Here is a 12274-nt window from a genome sequence, read left to right on the forward strand (position 1 = left end):
GATGGAATAACCACAATGAGATATGCATCTACCAAATTCACAATCTTCAAAGACCTCTTTATGCATTAAAGAGGTCTTTGAAAAATATTATTATTATAGCAGCTGAAGGATGGAGACAGATGTATATTAAGCTACAGCAACTGCAACACAGATACAGCTTTTGCCAAAGGGTAACCCCTCTCTCTCCAGTAACCCCTGCTAAAGGAGCAAAGAGGCAACTTTTTAAAGTGGTGATTTTCTTTATTTAGCAGGGGGAGAGGAACTGGCCCTATCCATCCCCAGCACAGCATTCCTCCAGTGGCTGTTGCTGGTGTCTATCTTATGTTTCATTTTTAAGATTGTGAGCCCTTTGGGGACAGGCAACCATCTTATATGGTTGAAAATATGGTTGAACTTGGTTGAAAAGTGGTATATAAATATTTGTTGTATTTGTATTATTATTAAGCTGTGAGCCTATGAGGATTCAGTGTGAGGGGAAGCTCAGCCTTATTTCTCCCCTAAAGTGATCACTGGGATGCAGAGAGAAGGGGCGGTAGTGGGAGTGGTCCCTAACCCAAGTGAAGCTGCACTGGAAGGAGGTTTAATTAAACCCATTCTCCTATGTACTGCCAGCTCCAAACCAGAATACAATTTATAAATACAAACATATTAAGGGACTTGTTTTATTCTGCAACATGTAATCAATTAATGACCTGGATGAAACAATTAATTTTATTTACTAAAATGGACAAACATTTCAATTACTTCATCCAGATCATTAATGGTACTGTTAGAGTTTTAAAAATTACTAATTAGGCTTAATACAAAAACTTAAAAATGGGCCATCTGATCTGAGACCAAAAACAAAACACACCCCAATTATTTTCTTCTCCAGTAGTACTGTTTTATATTCAAATATTGTCCCATACACAGAACCCCATATTTTATATTGCTTCCTGAAGTCTTTGTGCCCAAATTTTCCTGTTAACTAAGATTACCTATCCTCCAGGAATGTTTGGGACTCTCCAGGAAGCGACATAAGTCTCCAAGTGAATATTAAAAGCAATCCTGGAGATTTCAAGAGCGTATATTGCTAAAAGTATTGGGGAAGCGGTAAGACTGGGCAACCCTACCTGTAATCAAACCCGAGTTACGTCTTCAGGAAATATCCGCATATTCTCCCCCAGCGGCCCTGCTTCCCTCCCTATTCTCTGTGTATCTGTTTTTAGACTGCGAGCCCTTCGGGGCAGGGACCTGCTTTTCCTTTCCATCCACGAGAAGGAACAGTCAACGGGGGAAAGCATCACGATCTGTGGCCAGGCTACCACCAGCAGTCCCGATGAGGAGCTCATTGCCGAAGAGAGACCCTCCCTGTTTTTCCTGCACGTCTCCCCGCGGGAAGAACCAGGCACCAAAATGGCGGCCAACAAATCCGCAAAAGGCCAGAACGCCGTCGCGCCGTCGTTGCTAGGCAACTCGCTTAGGCCGGCGGAAGGAGAAGGCGGAAGGAGAGTGGCTGTGCGGTGACGTCAGGGGCGGAAGCAGCTGAGGTTGTGTGGTCTCATCGGACGAGGGGAAGGAGGAGGTGCTGCGGCTCGCCTCGGTGCGGCAGGTAGCGGTGGGTGGAAAGGCCCGTGGTGGTGGTGGGGAAGCTCCCCTTCCCTTCGAAAGAAAGGGTAAGGGGGAGGGAAGCGAGCGCGCTTCGCAGTGCCTTGTGGGAGAAGAAGGGGACCTTGCCATGGGGATGAAGCAATCTAAATTCCCAGTCAGGGGGTGGGGGGCCCCACCCCGGCAAAAGGTCAGTGAGCGGGGAAGGAACTGGCTACTGGGAAGGGCACATGCTTGCTCTTAGAACTACTTAGGCCTGTGTAACCTTCTTCCCTGATGCGTGGACCTCTGTGGGGATGGGGAGAGCAGAATATGGTGTGAGGCTTATTACGGTTGTGTGTGGGATGGGGAGTATGTGATGTGGGGGGCTGGGCATATGCCCTTAGCAAGGCTGCTTCCCCATGTTGTCTGGGTGCACACCTGGGTGCACATGCACACCTGAAAGGGAGTAGGGATGTCACCTCAGTATTTGAAGAAGATAGGAAGACAGTGAGGTTTGGTTGGAGGAGAAAGGATATTTTATATTGTACTGATGTATGTATGTATGTATGTGGCATTACTTTCTTGTGGGCAGGAGGCATTGGAATGGCGTCATGCCAGGACGGGTAGGGTGGGGTGAGGTGGGGAGGAGGAGGAGAAGGTGTGTGTTAATCTTTCTGTGTGGTTGAAGGTAATGGAAGAACCTTTCTTCTTGAGAGGAGAACTTCATGTCTTCCTTTCTTAATGAACATGTCTGTGATCTATCTACTGCCCCTACAAGTTTTGAATTACACAGAAGCTCCTAGAACAGTGTGAGGAGATAGTAGTTTTTTCTCATATTAGAAAGATGAGGTTAAAAACACCCTTCTCTTTGCGATGGAATTGACATGATCTGTTGCTGATGGGGTTGAGTGAAGGTGCTGGGTCTCCCCTAGACGGGTCGGTTTTTTGCAGAAGGGAGGTGCAGTATTGTAGTGGTTTTTCATGAGAGAAGGAGAGCAGGATAAAACATGCGGAGAGGGTTCTTATCTCAAGTATCCTTTGGGCATCTGTCATCCAACACCTGATTGAGAATAGCCTTTGATTTGCTTAATGTGCCTTATTGTTGCATAAAGCACGATAATTAAGCCTGTGGGTTTGTGCATTTAGAACCCACCAAATAGCTAGGCTGATACACTCAAGGTCCGGTAATAATGATGCTGTCTGTTGTCTCCTTAAAATGCTCCCATCTTGATGATGGGGTTCTAGAAGCTAAGATGGTAATTTTGGTTGCAGTTTGATTTATGTGTATAGCTCTTAGTTTGAGACTTGATTAGCATACAGTGTGGTGGGGTGTGTAGAGGGGGTAGTTATCTCTTGGCACTATTGGTCAGTGAGCTGCACCTTCTGTGCATCATTTTCACTTGATTCAGTTGCAGTGCTGTGGGACAGTAATGCTCTTTGCTTGCTATGGCTGTCAGCTGATAGGCTGCTTGCTTGTGTTTCTAGGGCAGCAGCTTGCAGAAATGATTAAGTACCACGTGATAGGCTGCTCCTCATGGAACATTAGGTCTGGAGCTGAGAGGATGATTTTAGAAGTGATAGCATCCTCTGCAGATGGTCTGCATAGTAGGACTTAGTTATATATGGCCCATCCGTGGCCCTTGAAATGGGCTTTCTTGCTGATACTGTGAAGGTGGCAGTTGCGGTCACCAGGGCCTTATAATAATTTATTCTGTAACCCAGAACTGGAAAAATTCTAGGTGTCTGCATACCTACAGATTTATAGCTGACATTGCTGAACTGGAATCCTTTTTTTAAAAAAACAGCCCTTAAGTGATCTTTGAGCTGAAAAACTACATTAAAAGTCAAAGAGCTACTCATTCAGAAGGGAGAGCAGGATATAAATGTAATAATAAATAAAAATAATTCAGTCTGATGTGCTCCAGCTCTGGTTCTCAGTCATGTTACACAGAACATGTCATTGTAGCAAAGGTAGTATAAATAGTATATTCTACAGTATATCCCCAATATAGGCTTAAGTGGGAAGATAATAGAGTTTATACTTTTCTAAAGAGTTTCATCATTATTCTTTTTGTTCATTTTAAAGGCTTAAGAAGATTCTGACCATACTTTGTCTGGTTCTTCTGTTTCATCATGGGGGAGCTCTTCCGGAGTGAAGAAATGACCCTTGCACAACTTTTCCTTCAGTCAGAAGCAGCCTACTGCTGTGTCAGTGAATTGGGAGAACTTGGGAAGGTCCAGTTTAGGGATGTATGTATCTCTTTCTCTGTTAGTTAACTGTGATGTGACTCTTGTTTCTGTTCTTGAAAAGGTTATTTCCTCTTAGAATGCACTCAAAGCATCTTTGGGTTCTGGTTAGATGCTGTCAGTGGCATTGACTTTGGCTGCAGATGACAAAAAATGCTATAACATATATTAATCGGGTAGCTATTCCCAACATTTCCAGCTGTCTCCCTGCTAGTCTGTTCTTTGGGCTCTGTGACTCCATTATCCCAGCCTTTCGGATAGGATAATTTGCTTTGCCTGTCCATCCCATGCCTGTGAGCAGCACCCAGGCCCACTTATCCTTGGCCCTCTAATGGCCATTATTATTCTTTTCATTTATCTCATGGAAGCTGTCCTGTTGTCAGTTTTCTGTTGTTGACAGTGTCCCTTTGAGCAATTGGAGTATTTGTGATCTTTCCTTGACATCACAGCAGCTCAATCAATGTTAGGGAGGGGCTCAGAAGCAGGCAAAAGATGGTTTTCAGTCTCCATACACACCCCAGTATTCTCATTTCTATTCCTCCTTCCATTGTGGAACTCAAGGTGGCATGCAAGGGGTTTCTTATCCAGCTAGTGACCAGACCCAGACTGGCTTAGTTTCAGCAAGAGAGTTGCATCATGTATATTCAGATCATACTCTGGAATCCTTTTATGAGAATTATGTGTTTTTATCTGCAGCTAAACCCTGATGTGAATGTGTTCCAGCGCAAGTTTGTTAATGAAGTCAGGAGATGTGAAGAGATGGACAGGAAACTCAGTATGTCACTGCTTCCTCTCTTTGTCTTTTCTGTGCGTAGATTAATATGACTGAAGCAGGCAGCCTGTGGGTCCCATCTCTGGTGGTTCTAGATGGCAAAATGCACCTTGTTCACCACTATAGAAGCCCAAGATGGAGCCCAAAAGAAACATAACATGACATAACATCTAAACATTTTAAAAATAAAACTGATGTCAGGAGTGGTTGGTAGAGATTTGGGAAGCCCTTATTGTGAGAAAATTAATGGATCAGATCAAAATCACTCAGTGTGCATCAAAGGAAAGTAACTTCTAGTAATCTGTTCCTTGGGCACTGTTTATTTTTAGCTTTACATATACTGTTGCCCACTTGCTGTCATAAAATAATACAAAGTTTGTTAACCATCTGTCTCTTCCATGAATGTTTTTACTTTTTATAAGGTACATGTAAAATTGATGAGGAAAATATGCTTATTGATAATGGAAGTTTGTGTGTTGGTGATGGAAGCCGGGTGTAGTGGCAGCAGAGGTTTACTTGTATATGGGCACAGGGATCCTTGGGGGAAATCTTTCCTTCTCGGTCACTTGATATTGCAGTGTCCTGCTGCTGTTTTCTGTTTGTTACAGTTCTTTTCTTCTTCAGGGTTTGTGGAAAAGGAGATTAAAAAAGCCAACATTCCTATCACGGATACTGGTGAGAATCCAGAGGTGCCATTTCCCCGAGACATGATTGATTTGGAGGTAAAAAATGCTTTGGTTAAAGTGGCCTTACAGCTTCTTAGAAGTTTACCTTTGTGCTTTGCAAGACTTCTGTCATTTATTTTGCTGTTGAAAAGTCTGTGAAAGGTGAAGATGAGTAAAATAGGACTGAGGAGGATGTACTTAAAGAGGAGTGGCTTCTGAATTGAGATTTACAAATACAAATCCAGGAAGGACATTGGTTGAGACGCCTGGACCTCTCAAGTTTTTAAAGAAAATGTGACAGAAGTTAAATAGCATTGATTTATTAAAGGTATTTGTATTCTGCCTTTCTGTATAAAATACCCGTGGCTAGCAAAATCAAACAAGCAAACAGTAATAAATTTTAAATAACAGTTAAAACACAACATATTCAGAACAGATATTGGCAACAAAATAAGCAAATTGCCATGACATCAAAGGTCCTCTAAAATAAGAGCATATTTGCCCTTTGCTGGAAGGCAAAAGGAGAATGCTTCAAATTCATGAATGCCAGCATAGGTTTTATAGACCTGTGACTTACTAGGAAAGGGCAACTTGGAATATATATGTTAACAGTGCTTAAATTGCTTTGCATAGTTTGTATAAAGGGCATCTCTTGCAGTAGAAGATACAATTATTGATCTTTAGGACAGAGTCTATCGTACAGCAGAGAATTTGTGTTTAGTTTTAGTGACCCTCGAAAGAAACTTATAGTTCTGCATAGCGAGGGAAGGATGCACAAACAGATGTTGACAGCTAATTGTTGGCTCACTTCTGACTTATTTCCTTCTCCTTTTTACCAGGCAAACTTCGAGAAAATTGAAAACGAACTCAAAGAGATCAACACAAACCAGGAAGCACTGAAAAGGAACTTTCTAGAGCTGACAGAGTTGAAGTTCATTCTGCGCAAAACACAACAATTTTTTGATGAGGTCAGAATATTGGGCCGCCTTTGCCTCTAATGCAGCTGGGCCTGCCTATCACAACCCACCATTTTCCTTCTTGAGAATGCTTGTTTAAGTTGTGATTTTGGGCAGTCGTGCCTCTTTGGTTTTGAGAAACTTCTGTAAATTATTTTTCATCGTTCATGCAAACACACAAGCTGGCCACTCCATGGTTTACGTTACTGGAAATTTTTGGTAGTTAAAAAAAAAAAGTTCTTCTCTAGTCAAGAGGTTCCCCAGGTAATCAAATGTGAGCTTCTGAATAGCATGTACACACGTGATCCTGCAAGAAGTCAAGAAAGATTCCCAGGGGCCTGATGCAGAGCCCATAAGGATCTTGGAGAGCAGGAGTGGAAAATCTATTCCAGATTCCTAGTTGCTAGGATCAGATTTTCAGGCATCCAGAAAATCAGGTGCTTGGAATATTTCCAGCCTTGTTTCTGTTGGATAAATGAGGAGAGAAGGGATAATGTATGTGTGTGAATTCACAGTGTGCTATAAACAGAGAGGAATGTTCAGGCAGGAAGGCAAGAGGCTGCACAATCTGCCCTGTCTAGCTCTACCTAGATGTCAGGCTGGGAGGCCCTGATGGGTCAGACTTGTTCCAGCACACATGGTTTTTGATGGATAAGCACCAGGTATAAGAGTTCCATGGGATTTGGGGGGTCATATTTGGAAATATCAGTAGAGGAAGCAGAAAAAGATGATAAAACTAGATTAGTAAATGCTTTTGATAGATGAGCTGAAAAAATTAGAGCAAAACTATCCAATGCTTTGCAGAAGTATCTGCCTCTAGATCATGTTATGACAGTTTAGATAACATAAAGGTTTGAGTTCCTGAATCTTAAACTCTAGTGATGCTAGCTCAGTTAAGAGGCATTGTGCAAGCTATCATGATGTTTCACGCCCAGTTCGGGAGGTTTAAGCCCTGAGATTCCAGTGATACAGTAGTCCTGCTTGCTCCTCATTCAGCACTCTAAACAAAATGGGGTTACTGCATGAATCAGGAGCAGCGCATACGGACGGGGCTGAGTGGGTGGTAAATAAGCCATAGTGACTTGTTCCTCCTGTCTTTTCCCCGCCCTGGCTGCCTCACTTGTCGTAATTTCACTTGCTACTGTGTTCATCCAAAGTGCGTGGGCGGTTTATTAACTTAATCTGGTCTGGGCGAATAATCGGCCTGTGTGAATTCGGTGGTAGGTGAAATGAGGAAGGGTGGGGTGGGGGGAGCAAAGCAGGAATGAGCTGCACCTGCAGCTCATTTACTGCCCCCTTACCCGCTTATACGGGCCGCTCCTTGCGTGAGCTCAATGGTGCTTCTTTTCTTTTGAAAAGGTTCTTGCTGCCACTGCCTCTGTGCTCCACCCGCTATGTGGATGACAATACGGGTGTGCTGGGAATGTGATCAATAATGGTCCAGGGTTCTTTGTCTTCAGGTATTGAATGCCAGTTTGCAAGCTGCGCTCCTTGTGGTGGGGTCTTCTGGACATTCACTAATACGTTGAACTTTGTGGGTTATAGTCTTCTGATTACAGAAGGATGTAACTAGAAGGTTGTAAAATCATATATCTGTTAGAAGTACATATTGATACAGTAGGCACTGGTAACTGTCAGCCTGGATTGTGTAGCCCCAGCTGCATGGTGTCTAGATTAGATCAATTATGTGATAATTTTGCATACATTTTGCACATTAATTACACCTGCTCATCTTGCACTACATTTTCACTGCATTGTTCAGCACTGCTCTAAAGGCTTTTTTAAATGGTTCCCCTGTTCCTTGGCATTCCTTGACTCATAATTTTTCCAAGTACTGATTTAAACTAATAGTGTAACTTAAAATATGTTCAGTTTGCCCAGAACTTTGGCCTAGTTCTCCCAAACTGTAGATGAGGTATTTTACCTGTTCCTTAACTGTATCCGCTGTCAAGTGGGAGCCCACATGATAGGATACTCATGCACACGTGGATACACACAGGTGTGTTGTGTGTGTGTAGGAGTATCCATCATGTGGACCCCCACCTGAGACCTGAAATGGCATAGTTGAGAAACAGGTTTGTCACTTAATCTACTGTCTTGTGGACTAGATCTTAATTGCTTTACAGCTTTGCATTCAAAACAGTGTGAGATAGAAACGACTAGATCTAGAATGAAGGAATTTCCTGTACAAAGTCTCTCTTTCATGTCTTTAGGATTTGGGTTGTATTTCTCTTGATTACAGAGTGATGTAACTAGAAAATTGTAAGATTACATGTCATCTTTGTGCAAAGTACATAATAATACAGTAAAGAGAGGCAACTATCAGCCTGGGATCTGGCTTCTAGTAGCTTCTTGTTTGATCCCCAACTTTGCCCCCAATCCAAGAACCTCTTCTTACTATGCATCCTGGCTGCCTTCTTACCCACAATCCAAGGCATATTGGCAAGGAACTTGTTAACACCTGTCAAAAAAATAGCAAAGCTCTGCAGTGCGGCACCTCAGCTGCTCATTCTTGTTGTCCTGTGAGCCTGTACAGATGACCCAATTATCCAAGGGTGGGCCCTGCTCTCCCTCCTCATGTTTGGTCACCTGTCTCATTTTTTAAAGTGAGAAAGAGAAGTCTGCCTCATGTTGGGTGCTAAAAGTATGATAAAATGTTTGTGTGTTGACCTAGAGTTTTGTTACAGATGGGGATGTGTCTGAGCAGCTGAGGAATAGTAGTAGTACACTTTTAAAATAAGTGCTGCACAAAGGTTGAATCCTTGCCTTCTGTAAACTTACAAATTAACAGACCTCACATGAAAGGAGGCAGGGGAAGGAAAAGCAAAATGAGCAATTTCAGAGTTCAAACGACTACCGAAGGAGATGGTTCTGGGAAGGAGGAGCCTATTGGTAGTCCCAGCCAAGCTGATGGAAAGGATGTAAGAGTCTCTTTTTCCACTCAGCAGCTGTTGAAGAGGAAATAATAAGTGAAAGGCTCTGTCCCTCTGCTGCTGTTTGTACTGAGAAAAAAGGAATTAAAAAGCTCCTTGCCCATGTCTTGGCTACTGTTTGAGAAGATTGCTGGCCCTTTGTATCTTGCTTAATTCAAAATATGAGCCTTGCTTAAATGAATAAATAACTTCAGATCAGAATTATGTAGCCTATTTGGGGCTAGCCTTTCTTGTTAATTGCCCATTATAGCATTAAGAAAAGTGAAGGTCTGGACGGCTTGTTTGATCTGAGCAATTCAGCTAAAATGGCCCTCAATAAATTCTTGATGATATGGGAGCACTGCTGAATTTGATGTCTAGCACTGAGCAGAAATATGCTCAGTTTCCGCTTTGAAATGACAATTAAGTTCCTGATCCTCACAGTGGTGGAAAAACACTTGAAAATGTAGTGTTTGGGAAAGCATCCAGTCTTATTGCAGTGTGCACTTGCCAACTTTTCTTTGTCTTGGCAGCATGCACCTGCGTGAGTAAATGATGTTGAGCCTTGTGTGTTGCTTGTAAGCGCAGTTAACTGACAAATGGCTCCAGACTATCTGAAGAGCATCTTTACTTCAGTGTGCAGCCCCAGCTATCTGCCCAATTAAATCAATTGGGATAATTTTGCACTTTAATTACAGCTGTTCATCTTATACTACGTTTTCAGTGTGTTGTCCAGCACTGCTCTGAGCATTCCTTATTGGTTTCCCCACTTCAAGCATTCCTGAACTCATAATTCCTCCACGTACTGATTTCAGTTAACCCTGTAGCTTACAACATTTTTGGTTTGCCCAAAACTTCAGCCTAGTACTTGCAAACTGCAGATGAAGTGTTTTGCCTATTTCTTGACAGCACCACTTCATTCTACACACACACGCCACATGAGATCCTACACATACAGATTCCCTTTATCTGACATGACAATGTTGTGTGTGTAGAAAATGTTTATGTGGAGGAGCATCTGTCATGTGGACTCCCAGCTATGGCTGAAGTGGCATAGTTGAGAAATAGGTTTGTCACTTAATTTAGTATCTTGAGAACCAGGCCTTAATTGATTTGCTTTCAAAACAATACAGGATAGATAGGAATACATCTGGAATGGTGGAATTGTCTGGACAAAGTCTCCCTTTAATGTCTTCAGGAGTTTGGACCATTTGAGCAGCTGTTTGGATTAAATAAATCTATGTGAATGGTATGCACTGTATAACTTTCCATTGAAAGGAAGCTTCTCCAGAGTCATGAGTTGCTTTACGTGAAACTGTTCATAGAACAAATATGAATAGATGATGGTGCTGTCAGTGGTGCAGATTTAAAGTTGGCTCAGCCTAGCTGTTGGTCAATCTTACACACACACACACACACACACACACACACACACACACACACACGAAGTCTTGCTACTGCATTCAATATTTGAAGACTTTGTAAATCTTTGGGTGAGTGTCTGTGAAATATTCATAACTAGAAAGCAAAAAATGGTTCACTAGGCAAGTCTTTCATCTGTAGACTCCCTGTATTCAAGCAAGGGAGGGAAAATTGGGCCTTACTGTGAACAAAAGGGTCCATTTTGCCTGTGTAGCCATTTCTTGTCCATGGAAAAGAACACAATGATTTTGCTTTTGTTAACTGTTGATCCTTTTCTCAGTCTTCATACCTTTTACTTTGTGAAGAACACTAAGAGCTGGAGAAATATCTCTGGATCTGTTAACCATAAGTGCCCCAGAATAGACTGGAAGAAGACTGGAAAAGTAATGGTTAATGGCATGCAGTCCCCATCTCTTTCCTCTGATTTCTTTTTCTGGCACCCTCTTCACTCTTTAGTTCTCATTCTGCATCTTTCATCTTTTCTTCCTCTTGGTGGTCCTTGCTGTGGGTGTTGGAAATTGTGAAACATGAATCTGTGTCATTTACTCAAGGGCTAATGTTGGTGTGCATTTTTCCTTTTGGGGTGTGTAAGAGAAAGACCTTGAATTGTCTATCCTGTGCAACTGCCAGCACGTTCTTGAACAAGTAGGCAGAACCACCGCTTTATTTATTTATTTATATAGCACCATCCATGTAGATGGCATTTTACAATGTACAAAAAGAGGAGCTTACACTCTAGAAATTACACTTCCTTACAAGGGAGAAGGGGGAAGGACATGGGGTGGATGAAATTGGAAGAATATAATAATAATAATAATATACCCCCCTTCCAAAAATGGCTCAGGGCAGTTTGCAATAACTTCGCTTACTCATATTTAAGATTAATTAGATTAGGATGAGGTTCCCAACCATGGTTCCCCATATGTTGTAAGACTACAGCTCCCATAATCTCCAGCCACAAAGGCCATTGTGGCTGGGATGAAGAGAGTTGTCCAACATCTGGAGACCCAAGATTGGGAATCCTTGAATTTGGGTACGGGAGCTGTGCCAAAGTCTTTGTGGAAAAGATAGACTTTGAAGGAGGATTTGAAGGTGATAAGTGTTGTCATGGAGGCATTTTGGAAGACCATTCCAGGCATAAAGGGTGGCAACGGAGAAAGGGAGGAGGAGTTTGATAGATCAGAGGTCCTTCAGCTGACCCCAGATGGTGGTGTGATGCTCACAGGAGGAATATATTGGAATATAACAGAGAGAGAACAGCAGGGGAGAGGGTCATGGAGGACTTTGAAGGTAAGAGTAAGGAGCTTGTGCAAGATGTTGGAGCAGGATCCCAGATGTTGCATGGTTGGAACAAATGAGAGAGGTGAATGAGAGTGGTGAGGGGGCCAAGGTTGGATAATCAAAGACCAGAGAGAAGATTGCAACAGTCAAGGCAAAAGATGAACCATGTCCGAACCAGTTATGTCCAAAGGGATGTAGAAGAAGGGCTAGAAGAGGTGTCATGGCTGGGTGACAGACTGAATGTAGGGGGCAAAGGAGAATCAAGGCTTTTTGCTTGTTCCATAGCATGGATTATGATGATGGTGATGGTGGTGGAAAAGGAGAGTATGCAAGGAAAAGATTACTTGGGAGGAAAGATGAAAAACTAAGTCTTCAAAGTTCAGACACAGAGAACATATCAGGTCTGATTCAAATGGAGCCATTGTTGCTCCTAATTAACTGAGGAGATTC

General features: G+C 42.5%; 2 protein-coding genes across 13 annotated transcripts in view; one reads left to right on the top strand and one right to left on the bottom strand.

Annotated features, from left to right (window-relative positions):
* CAVIN1 (caveolae associated protein 1) overlaps positions 1-1409 on the bottom strand; it is a 43478-nt gene extending 42069 nt beyond the window's left edge. For both annotated transcript variants that reach the window (XM_053260557.1, XM_053260558.1), the window contains exon 1: positions 1113-1409. The gene's annotated coding sequence lies outside the window, so the exon portion shown is untranslated. The remainder of the gene's footprint in view (positions 1-1112) is intronic.
* Positions 1410-1447: 38 nt separating this feature from the next.
* ATP6V0A1 (ATPase H+ transporting V0 subunit a1) overlaps positions 1448-12274 on the top strand; it is a 61964-nt gene continuing 51137 nt past the window's right edge. For 7 of the 11 annotated variants that reach the window (XM_053260534.1, XM_053260539.1, XM_053260541.1 and 4 more), the window contains exons 1-5: positions 1500-1655; positions 3656-3819; positions 4513-4591; positions 5213-5310; positions 6093-6221. In XM_053260534.1, coding sequence (XP_053116509.1) covers positions 3703-3819; positions 4513-4591; positions 5213-5310; positions 6093-6221 — 423 coding nt within the window. In that variant the 5' untranslated portion in view covers positions 1500-1655; positions 3656-3702. Of the gene's footprint in view, positions 1778-3655; positions 3820-4512; positions 4592-5212; positions 5311-6092; positions 6222-12274 lie in introns of all 11 variants that reach the window. The other 4 variants (XM_053260535.1, XM_053260536.1, XM_053260538.1 and 1 more) reach the window with 4 other exon arrangements.

Source organism: Hemicordylus capensis, chromosome 6 (assembly GCF_027244095.1).
Source record: "Hemicordylus capensis ecotype Gifberg chromosome 6, rHemCap1.1.pri, whole genome shotgun sequence".
Classification (NCBI taxonomy): Eukaryota; Metazoa; Chordata; class Lepidosauria; order Squamata; family Cordylidae; genus Hemicordylus; species Hemicordylus capensis.